The sequence below is a fragment of the Thamnophis sirtalis genome, unplaced genomic scaffold, assembly GCF_051295495.1.
Source record: "Thamnophis sirtalis isolate CommonGarterSnake01/CBP01778 unplaced genomic scaffold, rThaSir2_p1.2 scaffold_15, whole genome shotgun sequence".
In the NCBI taxonomy this organism is placed as follows: domain Eukaryota; kingdom Metazoa; phylum Chordata; class Lepidosauria; order Squamata; family Natricidae; genus Thamnophis; species Thamnophis sirtalis.
Window position 1 is genome coordinate 1,683,859 of NW_028261395.1, and position 26,047 is coordinate 1,709,905.

Genomic DNA, 26,047 nt, shown 5'->3' on the forward strand with positions numbered 1-26,047 from the left:
CTATTTCTGAGTTTTGTCACAGGTTTGCAGCTACCATCCAAATATATTTAAATTAACCATACATATTTATCTAGCACCCATTTCTGTCACCTTGTTTAAGAAATGGTATTGTTTCCTTGTCTCAGTACACATTTTCAGAGATTATTCCAGCTGAATACAACATCTTAAAAAGGAATTCCACTTCATTGCATCAACACTTGGAAGAATCTTATGATTTTACCCAAAATGTTTAGAAAAAAATAAAATTTATTTTTGTGCCATATAACAGGATTAAAAATATCAGTATTACAAGAAAACGAGGGGCAAAATCACTCTGATCTTACATATTCAAGCAGTGTGATATGCAGCAGAACTTAAGCCATACATATGTGCATGTTTACATGCCCGGCAGCAGTCTTAGAAAATTTAATTTTTCAAACAAGTTGAAACTCGATCTAAATACATGGTTGGGCCCTCTGCCTAATGCTTTCTTTTTAAAAATAGAGAATATGAGTGAAATGTCTAGATATGCAGGTGTTTAATTATCTTGAGACAATTGCTCCTATTTAAAATAATATATAAGTTGTTTAGTAAAGTCAGGTCAAGTAACAAAACTTTTTACCAGCAAGTTAATTCCTTGACATTAATAAACACCTGTGCTTTATTCAAGGTTTAAATTATTCAATACAATTTCAGAGTAATATATCTATATAACAAATGTTATTAACAAGAAATATGTGCAGGGGGAAATTTAAGAGGTAATCCTGAATTGTAATTCATTTCAAAAGACATCACTTTTAATATCAAATTATTCACTTTCTTAAAGAGAGGTTAATATATTATTTCTATAAACGTAACAGGTTAACAGCACCTGTTTGGACCCGACTTAAAATCTCAAGTTGCTAGAAAACTTTAAGAAATATATATTCCCTTATCCATCATTTTACGTGAGAAAGAAGGAACCATCTACATTATTGTTCAGTGTATTCTTCTCACTCGAAAGCTGTGTATAGCTAATACAAAGCTGAAACCTTTTCGTTTGACAAGTCTGCACTACAGCAAAGGTATTTTTCTATTATTCCTTAGTGAGAGAAAGATTAGGTTTCCAGGTAAAAGTACCTAAACAGACCAGGATTATGCAATGGCCCTCCTCCCAAAAAAGTTTGCCATCTATAGGCCTTCCGAAAGCTGGTAGATTGTGTAGAAGTAAAGGGTCAGAAACCCAAGATGATTTCTGAAATCATCTATGTATACTTTCAGTACAAAGGGGAAAAAATTGCCTGACAAAATCTTCAATCAACCTGAGACAAATATTTTGTCTAAATAAGGAACTATGGTCCTAGCAAGAGACTCTTCAATGAAATTCAAATACTCTTCAACAGAAGTTTATGAAACATCAATGTTTCAAATCCCGACTGATCGTGTTGTGTTAAAAGGGACTCTGTCCAAAATGTTAACAGTGAAAATCACATTCCGCTTTCCACCATGACCGTGATCACGGTGATAAAACTGTCTTTTACACGCGTTTGGTTGCAAAATTATGAAATCAGGTTCTTAATAAAAATTTAATACCAATGTTGTAGGGATGACAAAATTTGTTCACTTGGAATTCAGCAGTACTGTTATACAAAGAGGGAATACATTTTTTTTTCCAACAGTTATCTTCATCAGGCATAAACACAGTAATAGGTTTATTGATTTGTATGAAAAAATACTTCACTAAGAAAATTAGACAAACTGCACAGAAAAAGTACAAGTGTCATGTGCATAGCAATATAGCTTAAAGCATTCACATATGGCTTTGTTTTAAAAGAAACTGTTAGGAGACCTGGTCCTATACAGACCTATTGGTTATACAGTTGGCAGAAAAGCAAACTGCTTCACATCTTTTAGGCACTTGCTAACAACAGTGATCAATCCCTGGAGAAAAAAAAAATCTTTTAAAAGATCAAGGAAAAAAATACGGCAATAGCTGTGGAGAGCTGAAACCCCTTTTAGTAGTGCGTGCACAGAACTGGAAAGTACAATTCCTGTGCAAGATTTTGTAGCAAATAACCAAAGTACAAAAATATGTACACACTTTCATGTTTAAATATATACAAGAGAGAAAAGCCCTGAAAATTCATTCTCCAATTACAAATATATGCCATGATAGTAGTAGTAACAAACACAAATTAAACTGCAATAGCAACTATTTAATTAAAATGTACACAGATTCATTTTAGGTGCCAACATGGAACTTGATTTTTAAAAAAAACAACGTAATTTTAAATGTGTTCCTGGATGCTATCAGCCAAAATAATTTGCAGTCAGAGGAACATGATTTTGTATTCTTTAATAAGTTAGTCTAACGAATTCCAGTCTCGAGTGGCTTCCATGAGATGGCGTTGTCCATGCCCTACCCAATTATCCTGATTGTCAAATATCCTCCCACAAAACCAGCAACTAAATTTAGTTTTCAGCGTATTATCAGAGGTAGTTTTCACAATCTGATAATTGTTTTTGCTAGTCTTCTTCAGGGTTAATTTTAAAACAAATCTTTCTTTTACAGGGCTTACAGGTTTTAGCATTTTGTGTTTCCTTCGAGTCAGTTCATTGGTGATTAAGTACACACGGTTGCTATAATATGCTGGCTCCAGAAGGGCATCTATCGTTCTCTTCGATAGAGAGACCTTTAGAACGTGTCCTTTAAACTTTGCAATAGTTTTCATAACGTTTACAACTTCAGGAACGTCAGCATCAGGGTGGTTGAGTACGACGACAGGCTGATTTCTCCGGGGGCATTTGACAAGTTGCTTAGAATGAAAAGGAAGTAAATTTAAAATCCTGATAGTATCTTTTGATGCTCTTGGTCTATGAGGGGTTTGAAACAAGGATTCAAATTCATTCACGTCAACTTGGGTTTTTTCTTTGCACTTTCGATGCAATGTTTTCTTTCTAGGAGGTCCCTGAAAGTCATCACTAGCTTTCCGTTTCAAATTCTTATTCTTCTGTGAAACCGTCGCATTAGAAACTTTAGCATCGTTTTGCTTTGAATGACGCTTAACCTTTGACATGTGTGTTGACATATTCTCTGTTGCTCTTCGATTTTCGAAACTGCTTCCCTTGTTAGCAGCTTCCTTTGGAGCTAAATCAGGTGGGATCTTTTGTGACCACGTCTCTCCACCTCTAGAGGAATGTACAAGTTCTACAGAGGAGCAAGAATCTTTTGATTTCTCATTTGCTGAACAAGCATTTGCTGGCATCAATCTACCTGATAAGGATAAGGCATTGCTAGAGGAGTGAGCTGTATTTTTCTGATTTAGTGCTGGGCTATTGCAACACTTCATATTGTTCAACTGCAAAGATGATAAAATGCTGCTAACTGGTTGGCATTTATCTGCAGCAGGAAAAGTCTTAATTTTCAAAAAAAGCTTTTGTTGCATTGCTCCGTGTTTCTTTGGTTCAGAACTTTGACTGTAAGGAGGACCTTGAAAAATATTGTGGTTTTGTACAAGAGATTTGTTCGATGACATACACTTAAGGAAAACTGCTTGCCTGCCGTTGGGCAAAAGTGCATACACAGGTTGTTCCTGCCCAACCTCTGGCTGTTTTACTGACTTTGCACAAGCAGCCTTACCGCCTTGAAATCCAGCAAGTATTTTCATGGAGGGAAGTCTGCTCTCTGGATTTGTAACGCTGTGCTGATCATTTTGTGGAATGGCAATGGACGAATCATCACTACAAGTATTAATACTAGAATTTCTTAGGCTTCTAGAATCATCTGATTGCAGGTCCTTGTCTGAGGAGACTGCCTTCATGGATGCAATCTTCTCTAAAACCTGAGAATTGTTTTCAGCGACATTTGTGACTGTTCCAAGGGACCCCCTGCCAAATGTCAAAATCATCCCAGGCCCTTTATTTAAAAGCAAAGACGCAGCTCTAGTTGCCTGAGCATCTGATGGACCCACTTTTGGAGAAGGCCTTCCTGAAACAACTTGTAATCCTTGCTTGTGAGCTAGCTGCAAAGGTACAAAAAATCTCGGTGGAGTCGACTGTAGTACTGTTTTCTTCTGTTCAGGAAAAAATGGACAAATTTTACTAGGGCCGTGGATATTGTAGCGCACCTTGTCTTTTGCCAACTGTTGCGTTATGATTGAATCTGTCTCAGTCTTAAGCAGCGCACCAACGCTGGTTTTCCCCGACACTGAATCTATTGCTTCCGTTCTAAAAGGCAAAGGAATATGTCCTCCGTTCAGGTATACACTTTCATTTGTTGCAGTGTTGTTCACATTCAGTTCTCTCTTAAATTTATCAGGAGAATCAGTTAAGTTGCAACAAGGTGATGAATCAGTGAGTGTAAATGTCCTACAATTTGTATATTTGTTTGAAAAAGATCTGTCATAATTAGTTTTAACATAGTTATTTGACTGAGCGATGGTTGGTCTTTTTAAGACATCCTGTAACGACTGGTTTATTTCAGGTGGCAAATAGGTAGACGCCTGCTTGCTTTGAAGGGAAAAAACCGACGTTATTTTGGGCATAAGTGATGAACTTACACAATTAGAATCATTTTCTTGCTTGGGTTTTTCAGCTACATGTTCCAACACTTGATTTACCTTAGTATTCAAATACAATTGTCCCTCATGATTTCTTAACCAACACTGCTTGTCAATACTGTGAGTGGGTGGGCTGTCTGAGAATACTTGAGCATCATTGCCATTTACAAAGCCATAAAGAGGCCGCAGTGATTTTGTGTCCAAATTTAATTCTGTTACCGATTGTGAAAAACAAGGCATAGATTCGTTCGTAGACTTGCTCTGCAGAGGATGGATTTTGTTGGAAGCGAATTCTTTTGATTTTTCCAAAATGTCTGTTTTAGAATAATTATGGAAAGGCAACGGTGCCTGATTGGAAAAATCTGGCGGTGAACAATAGAGATTGTGGTGTTTATTGTTGTTGTTTACTTCCCCATTCACTATTCTGAATTCTGGGGGGAAAGGTTTTTTCATGGGGTCGTAATGAAGCATGCGTGAACCAGGAGGAGATGAAACCTGGGAATCTGGGTCATGAGGTATACAATTTTTCCACGAAACTGGACTTCTAGTCCTGACCACCAAATCACAAGGAATTGAAGATGCTTCGGATTTCACCGGCAAATGGGATGCACACTTTCCTACCACTACAATAGGCGGTGCGATGTTCTGCGATGCACTGCAGCATAGCGTATTCTTACCTTCTTGTTTTATTTTCCCTGAAAACTGGTTGCATGAAGATGACGTTGATAAGTGGAGAGAATTATTCCTAGGCATTTGGTTATTGGTTTCATGAGCTCTAGCAACCGAAGGTAAATTACAGTTGTCAGCTGCCTCTTCCTGGCACTCAACTGCGCCATCTTTAATCCCGTCAAGCCTATTTCCTCCTGGCAAATTCTGTTTTTCTGTAGGCAGCAGTTTTATTACTATATGCTGCTTTCCATCCACCGTTTTGAATCCCAAAAATTTAGCGCTGTAGTTCGCGGGGACAGATATTTTATTATTTTTAACCATCAACACTGTAGGACCATGAACTGCTTTTTTCATCAATCCCCTTGTGGAACCTAGTCCACTTTCCGCTCTGTTGTACTGAATTGCTGGTGATGATTTTGCTCCGCTATAAACAAGCTTTTCGTTTAAAAGAATGTCGTGCAGTTCTTTCACAGACTGACCCACCTCTTCAGATTTAGGCAGGCTCTCTTTCAAGACTTTGAAAACGTATTCGTCCTCTTCTTCAGCCCCGCAGCCATCGGCGCCAATTTTTTTGCGTCTCCACAATTCTTTACTTGACGCCCCAGTTTTGTACCTTTTCAAGATAAGTTTTAATCCTGTTGAATTCTTGACCCTTTTCTCGTTATCGTCTGTATTCGTTTTATCTTTTGCATAGAGATGGTCTTTGTGTAAGGTAATAATATGTTTTAAAAGATAGTTTTTCCGCGATGCCATGTAGTTGCAATACTGACAACTGAAAGGAAACGTCCCAGTGTGTGAAACGGCATGCTTTTGGAACTCTTCTTCTGAAAAACTTACATGATGGCATTTCTCGCAATTAAACTGCATTTCATTATGCCTGTGTATATGTTGAACAAAGGTGCCTACATCCTGGGTTGAAAATCTACATCTTTCACAGTGAAAATTACCATTCACACAATGTTGAGATGTGAAATGTTTTGTTAAGTCCAAGAGAGTATATCGGTGATCATCATTACAGATTTCACATTTTACTAAGGTGCTACGATGCGTTCGGCGATGTTGGTTGAATGAGTGAAAGTCATTAGCTGAAAAATTACACATTTCACAGGGGTACGATGGCAATTCTCCCTGGTGTAACAACTGAAAATGTTTCTGTAGATCATTTGGGCTATATCTGATGTTGTTTTGGCATTTTGTACAACTGAAATTCAGTATTTTTGCTGTTTTCAAGCCTTCCTCATAATGTAATCCTGATTTGCTATGTGGAATATAAATCTCAGAATAATTTACACTGTTCCCATTCACACCCATTTGAATGAAAGATGCCTTTTCTTTACACTGAAATAATTTCATATATTTGTCAATTTCATGTTTAAAAAATATTTCATTTGGTATGTTTACCCTGGGCAATTCTATTTTCACCTTTTTTAGGCCATAGGCGACAATATCTGAAATTGTAGGTTCAAACGTAGACTTTTCAATAGTAATATCAGATGTAGAAATGCACAGTCTCTCTGACTCATTATCTTGTAATAAGTTGGTCTTCTGAATGCAAAAAAATTGTTCTTGCTCAGATGGCATTTTTTTGTAATACTATTGCAATCTTCCGTCTTTTAAAAGACTCTGAGCTGAATTATCCCCAGAGTTCCACAATTTTCTTAACTTGGCATATCTGAAATAAAAATATCAAGTTAATTTGTAAAACTTCAACAGAAAAGCAAATGCCCAGAATCCCACTTTAGACACCATATAGTACTGGCAGTACAGTATGTTACAGGTGCTAAAAGAATATGGCTATAAAACTTGTTTCTTTTTTTTAAAAAAACAGACTTGTGTTGTTATTAATATGCTCTGAATTCTCTGGCTTCATCCTTTATGGCTCTTTATGTTTCAGGGTACCAAAAATAATTTTTTATCTACTGGTCACCATCCTACACTCACTGAGTCATTCACTGATTCTTTTTTAGATAATTGTTCTTCATGCTTATCATTGTATATGTTCTATTGATACAGTTACATCAAAAAATCAATGTCCAGCCACTACTATCATTCTTTACAAACAAGTTCAATATCTTTTTCATCTAATGTCCCTGATCTTTTTCCTTTAACTTAATTTTAATTTTTTAAAAAACTAAAACAATCAAATAACTGATTAACCAGAGAATCACAATGCCACTTTATTTCATGATGTAATGTAACAAATACACTATATGGTTTGTTAAATATTCTGTAAGGAGCATTTCCCTTTTTCTAAGATACAGAAAAGTAATCCTTATTTTGTTCCCCTTACTGTTCTGGCTTCCTTCCTCTAACTTTCATTCACTGACTTCACTACCTTTACCATTATTTTTTTTGCTTCTTAAAACCATTATTTAATAGTTAATAATAGGACAATTAGCACAGACACTTCTCAGGGCTGTATGCTATCTCCATTGCTCTTCTGTCTATACCAATGACTGCATCTCTAAGGATCCTTCTGTTCAAGTACTAAAGTTTGCAGATGATACAACTGTCATCGGCCTCATTAGAGATGGTCAGGAGTCGGCATATAGGCAGGTGGTTGAACAACTGGCCCTACGCAGCCAGAATCATCTGAAGCCAAACACGCTTAAAACTTTAGAGATGATAATGGGTTTTAGGATGAACCCTCCTATTCCACCACCTCTTACTATATTTGATAGCACAGTATCAACAATAGAGTCCTTCGAGTTTTGGAGTTCTATAATCTCCAAGGATTTGAAATAGACACCTAATATTAGAACCATCATTAAAAAAGCACAACAAAGAACTTTCTTCCTATATCAACTCAGAAAGTTCAGACTGCTGAAGGAGGAATCTATATTTGTACTTCTATAACTGTCTGGCTTTGTACAGCAACTAAATAGAACAGGTAAAGACTTCAACAGATAGTTAGCACTGCAGAAAAAACAACTGAAACCAGCTTGCCTTCCATAGAAGACCTGTAGATTGTGTGGGTCAGGAGGGCTGAGAAAGTAGCTGCAGACCCCTCACATCCTGGACAAATAAACTATTTTATTCCTATTCCTGTTCTATTCCTCTCTTGCCATTTATTTTGCCCAGTGTTGCTTTTCATCAATGCCACATTCAAGAACTCTTCTCAAAACTTGTATTGTGGAAATCTTAGAACAGAAGTGTACAAATATTATCTTTAGTTATTTTAATAGCTTCCTCTATCACATTCAAAAACACAACTTAGTAGCAACTATTGGAGTCTCTTAAGGGTCTCATGTACCCTCAGAGTCTCAGATCTTCTTTAGTTTTAGTCTGTAAACAATTTGTGGCAGGAATGATTAAATATCATTTTTTTAATGTAATGTAAATAACAGTTAATAATGCCAGTAGGTCTAGTAAATTAATAAAACAAATTATGAACTAAAAATGCTACAGCTTTATTGTTTAGCATTGTCACCTACTATGAGCAGGCACATAAATTATGATTTATAAGCCAGAATTCATTTATAAAAAATTAAAACATAACACTTAAAGCCAGGTGTGTTCAATCTGTGGCCCACGAGCCACATGTGGCCCTGAACAGTTAGTAATGCAGCCCCACAAGATTTTAAATTTTTAACATTATGATGTGACATTAACTATATGTTTTACATGTGGCCCAAGACTCTTAACTCAATGTGGCCCAGTCAAGCCAAAACGTTGGACACCCAAGGTTTTAAGCTAAATCTCTCAAATCCCATTTTAACCTTTTAAAGTGTAACCAAGTTATAAAACTTACTCTTTAAGAAAAACTATGACGCCATTTCCAATAGCTTGCTCAAGAGGTGGAATTTGAAAATCAAGATTCAAAAGACGTTGCATTCAATGTACAACACATCCTAAAATAAAGAAAATATTATTTTTAAAACACAAAAGTACCAAAAATTAGAATTTGAGTCATTAATATTTCAGATGTCTCTCCTCAATTGGAACAAATTCTGATCTCATTTTACTATAAAAGTTGTCATTCTCCATAGTTAAAAAAAAACAGATACAAGAATGCTGAAAATAGTTGCGCTAACTAGCCTTTTTAGTGCTGAATGTAATAGTTACATTAATTAGCCTTTTTAGCCTGCATATGACTAACAATAATATTGCTTCCTTAAAAAGTCAAAACTTTTAGTAAAATTAACATTTAATTTAAAATCAGAATACCTTAAATGGTGCATTCAGATTAGATAGTGTGCACAACAAAATGTGTCAGAATGAAGAACAAAAAAATATTATCTGAGCCAACGAATTAACTGCAAAGACTGGGTCACCCTTCAAGAATCAAAACTTTTGAACAATTTTCGAAATTAGAACAATCTTGGCATCCTTATACAAAGTAGAATCTAAATGCTAATAGAAAGAAAATATTTAATTTTGCAAGAAAAACCCAAGGCTTCAATGTTATATGTAATATAATTGATGAAAAAGAAGTGCTCAAGTCGATAATGGCAACAATGTTATTATTAGTGTGAAATACCCTGTATCTTGAAACTGTTCAAAATTCAGCAAGGAGAAAATGTTTACAATTTTGAAACATAGCAAAATATTATTTGTGCCATCTATATCTTCCCTATGAGTTTACTTACAACAATGCCATTTTGGATGTTTTTATTATTATTTTAAACAAAAGCCTATGTATTAGATTAAGCCTATAACACTAGCTTGAAATGGCAGAGTTATGGTGTAATACAAGTAATCTATGAAACTTACATCTTATAAATTATCAAGACAGAACATCCAGAACCTGTTATTTAATAAAATGGCCCAATGGCATCAGAAATAATAATCACTCTATTTTGCTATAAAAGCATTAAATCAACCATAAGCATAACTTCAGTTGGTCTATTTATTCAATGGTGTCTTTCAAGATGCCCTACTATACATCATTCTGCCCTGTAATGATGTGGTCATTAAATTCATCCTGCTTGCTTTTAGAATGATGCTAGTAGCCATTACATATTTCTGAGCAACAAATAATTATGGTGTTTGGGTAAAAAAAAACTAATTCAAACAAAATAAGACAGTATTACAGGCTTTTCAAGATTTTTTTGACTTGTTCTTTTTAACAAACAATTAAGGGCAATGCTGAAAAGCTCCAATATAAAGTGAAGATCCTTCTACCCAGAAAACAACATGCTATTTATTTATTACATTTATACTACTCTGTAAACCCAGTGGTTTTACAGGAACATACATATAAATCACTGAAACAAAAGTCTGTCTATTCAGTCTCAAGCCAAACTTACCATTGTAAGTTTACACGGAGGTAATTCAGGAAGGCTTGAACAATGTATTTCAAATTTAATTTCCTAGATCAATTAAAACTTCTAGTGAAAATTCCTCACAGTTCACCAAATAGCTTTTATTTGCTTCTTTCATCCCTAACAATCCTCAACGATCAGGAATCCAGGTACATTCATCCACCAGCACAGTTGATTTTTTTAAAAAAAAATTCCTTCCCTTCAGAACAGCATTATTCCTTTTGACAGAGGGTCAACAATAATCTCCACCATAATGCAAAACTCACCAGGTGGCAAAGTTTTCAGGGATTTTTTGTTTTGTCTCTTCAATTTTCCTGTGTTTTTGTCACCTGCACACACACACACCCTCTCCATCTCTTTGCTCCTTTTCTCTCACTTGCTCTGATTACTGGACAAAAGCAGATGCCTGGCTATAAAGTCATTGCTCATTTTTCTCTCTCCACACCTTTCTTTGTTCTTCAGGTGAGCGAGAATAAGACAACATTATTCTGCAATGAAGTACAATCCTACACCAGGAGATACACTTCTAATTAGACACCAGTTAAGACTGCCTCTACATCTTGTTCCTTTGGCCAGCCTGAAAGATGGAGGAGAGAAAAGGATGGGTGTGCATGTATTTAATAGAAAAGTTTACTTTTTACTTGCATTATCTATTTCTGAATGGCTAACTTGCAAGGACAGCGGAGGAGATGGAGGAGAGAAAAGGATGGGTGCATATGTATTTAATGGAAAAGTTTACTTTTTACTTGCATTATCTATTTCTGAATGGCTAACTTGCAAGGACAGTGGTCAAGTTAGTTCCCTTAGTCCTTCTAAAACACGGTCCAGCCACATTTAGAACGGAGTGCATGGTGTGTTGTGTTTTAAAATCTATCTTTTCTTCCCCTGTATTTTATTTATTTATTTATTTCTGTACTGTAAGCCGTATTTTAAATCTATCTTTTCTTTCCCTGTATTTTATTTTTTTATTTATTTATTTCTGTACTGTAAGCCGTATTTCAAATCTATCTTTTCTTCCCCTGTATTTTATTTATTTATTTATTTATTTCTGTACTGTTAAGCCGCTGCATATAAATGTTATTAAACTTGCAAACTTCTAGAATTGGGGGGGGGGGAAGGGGGGGGAGGATTTTAAGATTAAAACAAAATTATGCATCCATGCACTCTGAAGGGCCCATATTGTACACAGTCAACCGCTTCACCTGCTTGGGGAGAGAGAGGTTCCTTCTCAACCAGTGCATGGATGTGCCTTGCAATTTAAGTTGTGTTTTTATCTCCCACTCAGAATGCGTTAAAGTCAACCATGTAGCAGGTAAAGGACCCACCTTTCAGGGATAAGTGGGGTGAGCACAAGGACACCCCCCCACCCCAAGGAAAAACCCTACTACCCCGACCCACCTTTCAGGGGGTGACCACAAGGACCCCACCCCCACCCCAAGGGATGCAGGAAAAACCCTAACACCCCAAGTTGCTACGAAGATGTAGGGGTGATACCCATGTGAATAAGATACCCATGTGAATAAGAGGTTTTTGTACACGCCAAGAGGCATGGGCTGGATGCCCACCTGTGTATGTTCCTGTAAAACCCACTGTAGGTTTACAGGGCAGTATAAATGTAATAAATCAATGGCATGTGCCCACCTTTTTCTCTCTCTCTCTGGGGGGGATAAGTGGGGTGAGCACAAGGACCCCCACCCCAAGGGATGCAGGAAAAACCCTACCACCCCAAGTTGCTACGAAGACGTAGGGGTGATACCCATGTGAAGAAGATACTCATGTGAATAAGAGGTTTTTGTACACGCCAAGGGGCCTGGGCTGGATGCCCACCTGTGTATGCTCCTGTAAAACCCACTGTAGGTTTACAGGGCAGTATAAATGTAATAAATCAATAGCATGTGCCCACCTTCCTCTCTCTCTCTCTGGGGGGATAAGTGGGGTGAGCACAAGGACCCCCCACCCCAAGGAAAAACCCTACTACCCCAAGTTGCTACTAGGGGTGATACCCATGTGAATATGAGGTTTTTGTCCATGCCACACAACAAGAGGCATGGGCTGGATGCCCACCTGTGTCTGCTCCTGTAAAACCCACTGTAGGTTCACAGGGCAGTATAAATGTAATAAATAAATTATTAATAATTTATAAATAATAAATAGCATGTGCCCACCTTCCTCTCTCTCTCTCTGAGGGGGGACAACCTGCGGGGGGGGGGGTTCGCCCTCCAAGCGAGGCCGCCACACCAAAGTTCACACCGGCCGTTGTTGTTGTTGATGAGGAGGAGGAGGAGGGCCGGCCTTCCGCGCGGCCATGGCTGTCACAACGGGGCCCTTTCCTCAAACTCCCACCGCCTAAAGCCCCGCTTCCCCTCAGGAGGGGGGTCCCAGAAACGGGCCTTTCCCAATGGCGGAGCGTTGAGGGGAGGGGGACTATTTGATGCCTCAGCCCTCAGCGAGAAGGCGGGTACCGGCGCCGCCCGCCTTGCGAAGGACCCCCCTAATCTGTCTCTTTCTCTGGTGGGGTGGGTGCCCCCCGCGCCGCGCCGCCCCCCCGCGCCCGCCAACCGCCCCTCCGCTCGGTTTACCTCGCCCGTCTCCGTACTCCGACGAAGTCACTGATTGGCGGCCATGACACTTTCCATCCGGGTAACTGCGGGATTGTTGCCGAGCTCAGCAATGGAGGGGAGGGAGGGGCGGGGTGGGGGCGGCGGAGGGATCTGCGCCGCGCGTGGATGGGACGGAGGGCCCGGCGCTAGTCTGCGGCCTGCCGTCCTTTCGCCTTTCCGTCTCTCTCTTATTCCCCTCCTTCTACTGTCTCCCCGCGTCGGGAAAGCGGCGCGGAGAGCTTTTCCCAGGGAAGCCAAGGAAGGCGGTTGGCGCTCATCATTCGCCTTCCTCACCGAGTCCCTCCTCCTCCTCCCATCCCCCCCTTCGGTGTCGGTTTGCGTGAGGGGGAAAAAGCGCTCCGGGGAAAAGGCCGGAGCGCAACGCACGATGTCACTCATAAAGCACGAAAAGTTGCCCTGACAAGCCTTTTCCCTTCTCTCGGGGGAGAGAACGGCCTGAGGCGACTCTTTATGTGCCCCCTCGAGGAGGCTGCCACACAAAGGCCCTTCCAAAGAGGAAGCAAACAAGGCCGCCCTTGTCTTTTCCACACACACCCCACCTCCGTCAAGGAGCAACGCCATCTTCCTTTTCCCTCATGAAAACCGCGGCCATTGTGTCTGAAAGCTGCCTTTTTTTTCCCCCTCAGCGCCGGCCGTGCGCGGGCTTTTCCTGAGGAGAAAGTAGGGCCCCGTTGGGCTCTTCCAAAGCCCCGCGTTTTCCTCATCGGCAAATTTATCTGCAGCCTTTTTTTTCCCTTCACCTGCAAGGCAAAAAGAAGGGAAGAAAATGGCCGGGGGGCCTCCTCCCGCCGCCTCAGCGCCGGCCGTGCGCCACGCTGCGCGGGCTTTTCCCTGAGGAGAAAGTAGGCCCCGTTGGGGCTCTTCGTAGGCCCCGTCTCTCTTCCTCATCGGGAGACGGGTTCAAATTTATCTGCGAGGTTTTGTCCGCAGCCTTTATTTTTTCCCTTCACCTGTAGGGCAAAAGAAGGGAAGAAAATGGCCGGGGGGCCTCCCGTTTTTTTGAGCCGGCGTCTTTAGATTTTGGGGGGAGAGGAAGGAGGGTTGAAACAATGGCGAAAGGCATCGCAAGGTGGAAGCGCCTTTTGTTTTCAAATCCGAATAGGGAGGAGAGAAGTTAATTGGGGATCAACGTTGTGCAAAAAAGGATGTTGAAAGTCCACAGAGTTTTTGTAGCCCGGCTTCAATATTGGAAGACAAAAGCCCATGAAGCTGGAGAGGATAACGAGGGAGGAAGCCATGAGGGAGGAAGTCTTTGGAGGGTAACATTGTGGCAGCTTTAATAGAGAGAAAAAAGCAAAGCCAGAATTCCCAGACAAAATGGTGGAATCGCCTTCTAAGCTCATTGTTTTTCCCAACCTTTTGTCAATTTTAAAGATGTCTGAACTTCAGTTCTTTGGCCATCTTAAAAGGTTTGGGAAATGCTCTTGTAAGTTCATTGCAAGAACAGATTTTCCAGTGTGGGAAGTTACCACCCAGCCCTCTCCCAGAAAAAAAATGAAATATCCTAGGAAATATTGAAAAGGCAGAATATTTCTCTGGATGTGAAAAGAAAGAAATGCGCTTTAAAAGACAGAATAGTTGCCTGTAGCTTTCCTGCCCATCCACACTTTGTCAATAGGCCATTGAGGAGGCCAGGCTAGCCCACTTTACATAATAAAGACTTCCCCACTGCAGCTGCAGGGGGAAGGGATATTACTCAACTGACCACAAGGCATCTGAGAACTCATCACAGCCTAGAGAGTAGCCCCCTGCGTGGCCCCATGGGAGCCTGACAACCAATCAGAATACATTTCTTACACAGGAACAGGAAACAGAGAGGTGGGACTGAACAGGGTATAAAAAGCCTAGCAAGCCCCTCCCTCAGCCCTTCTCTTCTTCTCCACCAACACTGAAGCATGTGATCACCTTTTCTGTTCAGGGCTGAAGCCATGTGGTCCTGTCCAGCAATAAACCATCTTTCCAAGCAGCCTCCATGTCTCCGGTGTCTTTTTCCCCACTTGGAGCTGAACCCAGAAGGACATTTCTTTCAACACCAGTTAATTAGGGCTGACATCAACATTCATCTGTTCCACTTTCTTTTTCATCCTGGTTCTGTGTTCTTAATTTTTTAAAGCCATATCTCATCTTAATACTCAAGGAAGAAGACTTGGACACTCATTTGAAAGTTCAATTATCTACAATCATGTTCACCAAATTCTTTTCAGGAACCGTATTTTAAAAAATGTATAATATGCATTATAAAATCTGTGTAATCCCTTCATGGTATATATAAATGTAATGCTAACAGTACATGATTTTTTACAGGAATTGTGTTAGATTTAATGACGCCTATTAATGATCTATCAATATGCTTTTTTTATCTAGATTGGCATCAGATACAAATTTTATGTAAGTTTTTATTTCACTATCTGAACAGGTTAAAGAAAGTTTTGATCCTTTGTGTGTGTTTTCAAGATATATAAAATCACCATGTATGAAGCAACTCTGAATTTAACCCAATAAAACGTCTTTCACGGACACCCCTATCATTGGGAAAAGCTGGGTATACAAATCAGGTAACACATCTCAGAGAATAAGGAGTTAGAAATTCATACAGCTGTAAAGTAAAGGTTCAGAGCATGAACCCAAATTAAATATCCCTGACTATGCCTTCTACATGAAGGTCTCTGCAAGGAGGAGACCATTATTTTTTTCTGTGTAATTGGTTGTCCTGTTAAAATTTCCTGTAACTGAAACCCACTGTTTCATGGCCAAACTCAGAAGCCCTAGAGAACAGAGTCTGATTTCCTGGGTGACATCCTTTCAATTACTTTAAAAGTGCTTTTATATCTACCTATCCTCTCTCTCCTTTTTCAAGGCTAAGCCTATCTCATTCCTCCACCTCTTCATAGGAATTATTCTCTACTCTCCTATTATCCTTTTTACTCTTCTCCGAACCAGTTCCGATTATCTGGTGGTGTCCAGAATTGGATATAATCCTTGAGACATGATCTGACCAGGCAAGCATATTCAATATAAACTTCTACTGATACAACTTGAAATTTTATTTGCCTTTGCAGACACTCACCTGAGTTTTGTATCTTCTGTAAGTTTAACAAGAATTGCCCTCACACATTTGTCCAAATCATTTTAGTAAAAGTATTGAAGAGCAAAGGTCCCAGGACAGAACCTTGAAACAGTCTATTCAATAACTCATCCTGGTCAATGAGGAATAATTATTGAGCGCGCTTTCAGTACAATTTATGAGCCAGCTATGTAGCCACTTAATTATCACATCAACCATTTCGTGGCTTATTCATCAAAATGTCAAGGAAGATATCAAAACATTTTGCTGAAGTCAAGTTGTATTTTCCAACATTCCCTTGATCTATGAAGGGACATTAATAATGTTTTTTTAATTACGTTATCTGGCAATATTTGTTTTTGACAAACCTGATTTCTGGTAATAACAGTGTTTCCAATGTGCTTCCATACTGATCTGTTATGCTCTGCTCCAGAATCTTATCAGATTCAATGTGAGACTGATCCATTTTTCCTTAGATTCTTCTTTCTTCCTTTTTTTTTAAAATAGAGGTATTTGTTATCCACCAATGACAAGATACTTCACAAGCGCTGTAGAATTTCTTACGAATAAAACAAGAGTATAGCCAAGCGATCAATTCCTTCAGAATCCAGCAATGCTATTCATTTCATCTATAAAAAAATGTGAGTATACTTTAAGTGAACATTCCCTGATCAAGTTTATATCAAGTTCATGTCAATTCTGTCTTTGCATTCATTCTCACCATTTTCTGAGGGAAAACATTGTTTTTGGAAAAAAAACAGCAGTACGCTACCTTGCTTTTTAATTTTTTTTTACTGTTGCATTTTGTTTTCTTCATTAAAGGAAATGGAGATCAATTCCTTTCAAATTTTAACTAATACATACTTAGGCTTTCTCCTGCCAAACACTGATTTTTTTAAAAAATATTTTTATTTTACAGAAGTTCACTGTTACTTCAGATTCTGGGATGCTATGTTTTATAAACTTTTATTTGAGGGGGTTCTTAATTTACCGCTTCATACTCAATACATATATGTTGTTAATATTCTACTGTTAACATTTCCTGATATTTCATTCTCTTTTTAGTATGTTAAAGATTGCACTTAAAGACTTTTGATAACTCTTCCTTTGCTTCTCATTTGTTTATAATATTAAATTTATATAATCTATAGTCCTACGGGATTGGGCGGCATACAAATTTATTAAATTGCCAATTGCCAATATTTTATAATATTAGATTTATAGAAAACATTGATTGTGATAACAATAAACTTGAATTTGAACCTAAACTTTAATGTTTTCAGATCTTTCCTCTGCAAATCTTCATCTATCTTCCATTTTGTTTCCTTATGGGAATGTAAGTTGGTATTCCATTTTTTAGAAATTCCCATCTGTAGCTCCCTTTTCAATTTTCTTGCCATTCTACTACACATTATCCCTTAGGAATTTAATAAAATCCATTTTTATAAAATCTCAGATACGCATTTAATTCTCAACTTTACCTTCAGTTAAGAGGTCTGGCCAATGGTAGTCATTTTCACTCAATATATTCTTTCTTAACTAATTTTTCCTTATAGATTAGTATCAAATCAAGGATAGCTGATTCTCTTGGCCTTCCTACCATTTTCCGACAGAGAAAGTTTTGAACAGGACATTTTAGAAATTTCCTAGAGGAACCATGCTTAGCAGATAGCAAGGACATTAAATCACTGAAACTTAATAACTTATTTGAAAGATTGTTGCTTTTGAAAACTATAATTCTCAAGTTCCCCCTAGCATTAGAGATAGCAACGGAAGTATTACTTCCGTCCATGCCTCCACGTATTTTATCCTGGATGAGTGAATGTTTTTCACTCTTTTTTTCTATAAACAAATTATATATCTCTGTTGCAGTGTTCTAGTCATTGGAATCAATCATTGGTACCTTGCTCAGTAGTAGTAACTGTGAGAGGGATCTTGGAGTCCTAGTGGAGAACCATTTAAATAGGAGCCAGCTGTGTGCAGCAGCTGCCAAAAAAGCCAACACAGTTCTAGGCTGCATCAACAGAGGGAGAGAATCAAGATCACATAAAGTGTTAATACCACTTTATAATGCCTTGGTAAGGCCACACTTAGCATTCAGTTTTGGTTGCCACGATGTAGAAAAGATGTGGAGACTCTAGAAAGAGTACAGAGAAGAGCAACAAAGAGGATTAGGGGACTGGAGGCTAAAACATATGAAGAACGGTTGCAGGAACTGGGGATGTCTAGTTGAATGAAAAGAAGGAATAGGGGAGACAGGATAGCTGTGCTCCAATATCTCAGGGGTTGCCACAAAGAAGAGGGAGTCAAGCTATTCTCCAAGGCACCTGAGGGTAGAACAAGAAGCAATGGGTGGAAACTAATCAAGGAGAGAAGCAACTTAGAACCGAGGAGGAATTTCCCGACAGTTAGAACAATGAATCAGTGGGACAGAAGTTGCCTCCAGAAGTTGTGAATGCCCCAACACTGGAAGTCTTTAAGAAGATGTTGGATAGCCATTTGTCTGCAATGGTGTAGGGTTTCCTGCCTAGGCAGGGGGTTGGACTAGAAGACCTCCAAGGTCCCTTCCAACTCTGCTATTCTGTTTTAATCCACTTAGCCTCTATTACATCTTTTAAACCATACTTGACTTCCTTTCCTGGGTCCCATAGATTCATCCTTTAGAACCTAGAACACCATATGCTACATCGCCTGATTTTTTTCTTCTTTACTCAGGGGAGTGAGGAATTTCGTCTAGGGGTGAGTTGCTCCCGGTTTTACTACCGGTTCGCAACCCCTACACGCACCAGATGTGTGCATGCACTGTTCAATGTAAATTGTTCTTCGGACATGCGCAGAACTATTTACAGTGAACTGCGCACATGCAGTCACTAAAAACAAAATGGTGGCGGCCCAGGGGCAGTGAGGGAACCGGTTCGGGGGGGGTGGCAGGCGTGGGTCGCTGCCGGTTCTGCGACCCAGGCTTGAATCTCACTACCGATTCGGCCGAACCTACCTCTAATTTCGTCCCATCCCCAATATTGAATTTCTAGTTTTCAAACATAAAAGGAATGACGTTAGTTTGCATTGCACCAGAAAGGACATCTTCCTTCTGATTCAGATTTTGAGTCCTTACCGGAATTTCGGTAATTCAACCCGAGTTTGCTTTTTTCCTTCATGATTTATGTTACTTTAAAATCATACGTTTTATTGCCATTTCATGACTAGATTTCAAACTCCGTTAATCCAGCCCAAAGTCTTGCGTACAAATGATAAAACTGTTTAATCCTTTCTTTTGTAGAAGCAAAAGACTTTGATATATATCATAAACCATTTTTTTGCAATTTGTAAGCCTTTTGTCAGACCCCCATAAGAGAGGAAACTGCTTCAAAAACATAGAACCAAAGTCTATTTGTCAACCAGTGTTGAACGTATCTTATTTATGCCTTCCTTCCTCTTGATTTTTTTTTACCGCATGCTTATTAAAAATATGCTAATGTTGCATACACAAAACTCTTTTTTTTAAATTCCACATTAATTCTGAATAACTACCATCTAATATTTTTGACTTTGTAATAATAACTAGTGGAATACTTGATTAAACCTTCCGCATCATCCATAAACAGCTTTCAACAGGTAGAAGAATAACTCCTACCACTTTGCTTATTCATCCTTGTAGGAGGAATAAAAACTTAAGAGCTGTGCTGAATCAGACCAAAGACTTGTTTAATATTCCAAAAGCAGACTTACTCAGATACTAGAAATGAAATAGAGAAAGTAAATTAGTAATTACTCATAACTCCATGCATCTGTTTAATCCCCTTTTATTTCAAAGCTGGTAGCCCACTCCCATTTTGTGGTAGCAGATTTCGTGTACTATATGAAAGGAATAATGTGAAAGAAGAGTATTTTTCCCTGCTTTTCCCAATGGAAAAGCTCTACAGAATTTTGTTGATTTCCAAGATGCTTCAAGCACAAATGCAACACATATCTGCAGTTTGTTTTTTTTAAAGCAACTGTTTCTTCCCCTGGGATATACGTATAGTAATTATTACCTTTAAAAACTGCAATGGTTATAAAGATAAAGGCAAAGGTTTCCCCTGTCCCAGTCCAGTTTCCAACTTTAGAGGGTGGAGCTCATCTCCATTTCTTAGCTGAAGACATTTCCATGGTCGTGTGGCCAGCATGACTGTACACCAAGGCACACAATGCTGCTACCTTCCCACTAAAGTGGTACCTATTTATCTACTCGCCTTTGCATGCTTTCGAACTGCTAGGTGGACAAGTTGCAAACTAGTGCTACATTCGTACCACCAATAACTTTTGAAACCTCTCTGAAAATGAATTATTTATAATCTATGTAATCTAAGCAATGAATATCATGTATAGGTCAATCCCCTCCCCTTGGCACCCCAGTCCATAGTCCAATTATAATTCCCCCAACTGTCAGGTGGGAGATAACTTCAAAAAACACCATCAGGGTGGAATGCTGGACGGTTAACCTTGGCGGGAAACTCCCTTCCTCCGCATGCGCAATGAGATGGTCAGGACAGCGTCTAGAATATTCCCCCAGCACATAATGATTCCCCTCCCAAATACCATGCCCCCCCTCCCCGTTTCAATGGCAGCCGAAGCAGCAGCAAGGCGGAGGCTGACATCTCCCCCCACCTATTTTTTTTTCTCCAGAACAGCAATCCTGCCAGGTAGGTCATACTGGAAAGAGTTGACTACCCCAAAGTCATCCAGGGAACTTCTATGGCTGAAGGTGGCCTAGAACCTAGATCTATTCCATCCTTAGTCCATTATCTTAAGCACTACACACACATAATCTGTCCCCACCCGAATGATGAATGAATGTTGCTTTTTATTTTTAATTATGTGTTGTTCTCTTTTAACTGTCATTGTGTGTATTCCCTCCCTATATGTTGTAAGCCGCCCTGAGTCCCCCTAGGGAAAAGGGCGGCCTATAAATAAATTTAAACTAAACTAAACTAAACTAAACTACATTGCCTTTTCTACTTCGATAGGAGTTTGAAGAGGTGAGGTTAAGCTCAAATGAGTTAAATCCTTACTTTTATGTAGAACAATAAAGAAGATGGCTTTGATAGAAATATGGAAGAATAAGTTACCCAGGCAAACAGGAACTGAAACCTTCTTTAAGTCCTGGGGAGCAAGATAATATCCCTGATTCCCTGAGGTGTAAGGAAGGGAAGTGGAGCAGAGTGAGGCTTACGAGATTCTGTTATTAACCTGTTCGCACTAAAGTGCAGTTCTCATCTTCGTGCGGAAGTGATTCTCTGCTCTGATCTATATAGTCTTCCTCCCGTAATCAATGAGCTCCAATTTAAATCATCATTCCTCAGTAACACTATAGCAGTTTTTTTTAATGCCATCAAGAAGACAGCCATCATTCTAAACCACGATTAAAATGGTTTATTGAATAAATCAAGGTCTGTTTAGATAAACCCAAACAAGCCACATTGTAGTGAACGCAGCATTCATAATTAAAATTCACAAAGAATTTACTATAATTTACTTGAAATATTTGATTAAAGGCTTCTATTTGGTGCGTAGATTATAATGTTCATGAAATATAAATAGCAGCATGTATGAATTTCTGTACTGATCACCATACTCTGATATATCTATATCTATCTATCTATCTATCTATCTATCTATCTATCTATCTATCTATCTATCTATCTATCTTCTATCATCTATCATCTATATCTATCCATCCATCCATCCATCCATCATCTATCTATCTATCTATCTATCTATCTATCTATCTATCTATCTATCTATCTATCTGTTGCAATTGTGCTGATAAATAAATTTTATCATATTGTGACACCATACATACATACATACATACATACATACATACATACATACATACATACATACATACATATATAGAGAGAGATTTTTAAAAAAATACTGTGGGGAATTTAAACTGAAACTTCTGTATGTCAGTTTTCTAAACCTAATTTTAAAAAAACTGAGAATAAAACTAATTTTTGTTAACACAATAATATATGAGAAAAGGAAAAATATTTTACAAGAAATGTTTATTAAGCATTATTTACTATAAGTCAGTTCAGACATTTCAAATTCACTGAAAACATTTTATAGGGTTCTATAGTGTTGTTATTCATACATTACTAATTTTATTGTGCTTTATAAAGGTTTTCTTTACTTAAAAATTGGTTATTTCTAAACACCATGTCAAAATACCATTGCTAGTTATCTGTAGTTTATATCAGTAAGTAAAGATAATGGTTGCTTCCTAATCCCAATGGTTCTCTAGCACATCTAAGAAGCTTCTTTGATACAACTTGATAAGATGAACAGGTACACCTGTTCTGCTTGTGCTTTTCTCATAGATTCCTTCAGCCCCTGGGGTAGTCGTCAAGTATATATTCTCAACTCAATCAAATCTTGATCCAACCTAATATTTACAGATAGGGGCTACATTAGTAGGATATAGGAAACTGCACGATTCTTAAATGTAAAATGATCCCCCCCCCCAATACTACCAGAAGGAAGAGTAGTCGGGAAGAATGAGGATAAATCAAAAATCTTGTATAATATTCAGTATTCTTCATTATCACCTTACTTACAAGAACATGGTGGTTTAGGTGTGTCAAACTCACAACCTGCAGGCTGCTTGCGTCACGCACTGGCCATGCCCATCCCCATTTTAGCAAAGGGGGGGGGAAGTCATGATAAGTCATGCGACTGCGTGAAAACACAAATTTGACACCCCTGGTTTAGGTGATACATTATAAAATAGAGCCAGTCTGGCTAGAAATCAGGAGATGTGAGTTATCCTCTCTCAACTCAAGTCAACGCACAGGATTGTTGTAGGGAAAATAGGAAGGGGGGGAAAGTATTAGGTATGTTTGCGGCCTTAAGTTATTTGCATAATAAAGACAGCGTTGGTTAAATGCAGCACTGCAGGCTACTTCAGCTGACTGCAGTTCTGCAGTTCGGCTGTTCAAATCTCACCGGCTCATGGTTGACTCAGCCTTCCATCCTTCCGAGGTGGGTAAAATGAGGACCCGGATTGTTGTTGGGGGCGATATGCTGACTCTGTAAACCGCTTAGAGAGGGCTGAAAGCCCTATGAAGCGGTATATAAGTCTAACTGCTATTGCTATTGCTAAATAATACATTTAAAAAGCAGTTACAAGCAATGAATGAAAAAATGAGTTACAACAAGAAAGCCTCCCTTCCATCATCCCTTGGATTCTAGGAATCTATGAAATCCTTTGATTAAGAATGGACAGCCATTCTTAAATGCATTGTATTGTATTTGTATTTATTTGTCTTGTATGCCGCCCACTCCCGAAGGACTCCGGGCGGCTCACAATAGACAAGGGAAGGGGGAAAACTAGACAAAGACAACACTTTAAAAAACATAGTAGTTATGTGAGTCGTAAAAGATTGTGACGCAATAAATTTCATATACTGTTTTTGATGCTTTCCTTCTGTATTTGTATACCCCTCTAAGGGAGATGGGAATCTGATCAATAAAATAAAAACAAGGCTTCGTTTCCTCATTTTTATGTCGGTGGATATCCACTAAGAGCCGAGGTGGCGCAGTGGTTAGGGGTGCAGTACTGCAGGCCACTTCAGCTGACTGCAGTTCTGCAGTTCGGCTGTTCAAATCTCACCGGCTCAAGGTTGACTCAGCCTTCCATCCTTCCGAGGTGGGTGAAATGAGGACCCAGACTGTGGAGGCGATATATGCTGACTCTGTAAAGCGCTTAGAGAGGGCTGAAAGCCCTATGAAGCGGTATATAAGTCTAACTGCTATTGCTATGCTTGTGCACAGCCATTAAATCAAGTCTTTACCTTTCTTTCCATGGATCCTGACATGGCAAATAATCCTCACCAACAGGAACCATGACTAAAATAAGCACCTGCCCCATTGAATACTTGTTTTGCCAAGATAAGAGCAGAGGTGACATCACTCCTCACCCTCTTTGCTAATTTAAAGTAAGATCCTGGAGGAACGAAACTTTAGAATCCCATTGTTGTTCCCTTGTCAAGAAAGGACACAGCCCCCCTTCTCGATTACAAGAGAGAGTTCTGAGGGGGCAGGTGGTTGTGTGTGCTGGTTAATTGTGCCCCCAGGCGTTCAGATTCCTCCTGCCTAATGACAGCAGATCAATTACTTCTACGCGGCTATAATTTCAAAACAGGCTAAATAAAGTTATTTTCTGGGTTATTCTGCCAAACATATTAACCAGGCTATTGGGGGGGGGGGGGGAAGGCTGTTATCTTAGATCTTTTTCTCGACTGGGTTTTGAAGGTGCTGTTCTACAGCTTCTGCGTTCAATGTGTTGCAGTCAAGAGTATATCTGTGTACATGTGTGTGCATCAAGTTTGTTAGGGCCGGATTTAGATGAAAAGAGGCCCTAGGCTATTCCACTTATGAGGCCCTTTCACCTCCCATTTTTTAAGTTTGTAAATGACACGAGAAACAATAAAATACATCATTACTGTGATATATATCAATATATATCAATATATATATAGCTGGCCTCCCGACGGAGGGCGGCTCTGCTCTGCGGCAAAGGCAGCGAGGCCAGCCGCCTCCCCTGCTGCGCTCAGCTGCCCGGCTCGGCCCCCTCGCCCTCACCTGCCTGGCCGCTGGTGGGCTCCGCGTCAACGGGGCGGCTACTGGGAGCGGCCGCGCCTCTCGCCCGACCGCCGGTGCCGGGAACGTGGGTGGGCTCCCCAACTGCCGCGGCGCTGGAACGATCTTAACCAATATATTTTTATGTTTCTTTATTAGTCATAAGCGTAGAATTTCTCCTTATTTTCGGTTCAGTGTTTTAGCGTTCACTGTTTTTTAGAATAGTGTAATTTTAATTTTGCTAACAATTTGAATGTAGGCCCCTCTTGATCTCGAGGCCCTAGGCTGAAGCCTAGTTAGCCTATAGGGAAATCTGGCCCTGTTTGCAGGTTTAAAGCTATTCACCACTATTGCAATTGTTAGGTTGGTTGGGAAAATTTGAATATAACATTTTCTGAGGATAAAATTACACATCTTGACATTAATACTACTGTGTTTCCCCAAAAATAAGACAGGGTCTTATTTTCTTTTGACCCCCAAAATAAGTGCTTGGCCTTATTTTCAGGGAGGTCTTATTATTTTTAAGGTGCAGGAGGCCCTTTAACCTTGGTCCATGGATCAACTGATTCAGAGAGGGCCACAAGTTGTGTCTCTGTTTCTGGCACATTCTTGCCAGCCCTAGCTGCCACTAAGAGAATAGCAATAGCAATAGCAGTTAGACTTATATACCGCTTCATAGGGCTTTCAGCCCTCTCTAAGCGGTTTACAGAGTCAGCATATCCGCCCCCACAGTCTGGGTCCTCATTTCACCCACCTCGGAAGGATGGAAGGCTGAGTCGACCTTGAGCCGGTGAGATTTGAACAGCCGAACTACAGAACTGCAGTCAGCTGAAGTGGCCTGCAATGCTGCATTTAACCACTGCGCCACCTCGGCTCTATATAATTGTGTACAAGAATAACTACAAATTTAAATGCTCTCCTGACTTCCTTTGCGGCTGACAATGTGTCATATGTGCGAGCCTAGTCAACGCAAGGAAGATTAACAGCTCCTAATTTCTTCTGGAAAAAGCTCTCTCTTCAAAAGGATTTGCCATGAATTTAGGCTCCCTAGAGTACCAAACAATGAGACTAATATATGTAAATGAAAAGATGAGTGGAAATGTTTGAAATAGCTGAAGCCAGGACAAGAGCATCTTATCACGAAGACCTTGAAAAGCCACCATAAATACCCAAAACCAGCTCAGGTCTCTGCAGAAGCCAAGTTTAAATGTCAGGGCTGAGGAAGACATGTGAATGAAACCTGAGCTAAATGGATTCCCAAACTGTTATGAGAAGCTGGAATTTATC

The 26,047-nt window shown here is 39.4% G+C and overlaps 1 protein-coding gene across 2 annotated transcripts; it reads right to left on the bottom strand.

The window, feature by feature from the left end:
- Positions 1-2,233: 2,233 nt before the first annotated feature.
- On the bottom strand, positions 2,234-13,111 carry ZNF518A (zinc finger protein 518A). Of its 2 annotated transcripts, XM_087702258.1 has the most exons (4): positions 13,030-13,110; positions 10,717-11,027; positions 8,938-9,037; positions 2,234-6,858 (listed from the first exon to the last, which is right to left on the bottom strand). In XM_087702258.1, the coding sequence occupies exon 4, from the start codon at positions 6,765-6,767 to the stop codon at positions 2,322-2,324; it is 4,446 nt and encodes a 1,481-aa protein (XP_087558384.1). In that variant the 5' UTR covers positions 6,768-6,858; positions 8,938-9,037; positions 10,717-11,027; positions 13,030-13,110; the 3' UTR covers positions 2,234-2,321. The 2 variants fall into 2 exon arrangements, with proteins under 2 accessions (XP_087558384.1, XP_087558385.1); XM_087702259.1 differs by lacking the exon at positions 10,717-11,027 and having other exon boundaries at positions 13,030-13,111.
- Between the last annotated feature and the right edge of the window lie 12,936 nt (positions 13,112-26,047).

Coding starts and splice junctions, on each gene's coding strand:
- ZNF518A (XM_087702259.1), bottom strand. CDS start 6,767: ATGCCATCTGAGCAAGAACAATTTTTTTGCATTCAGAAGACCAACTTA.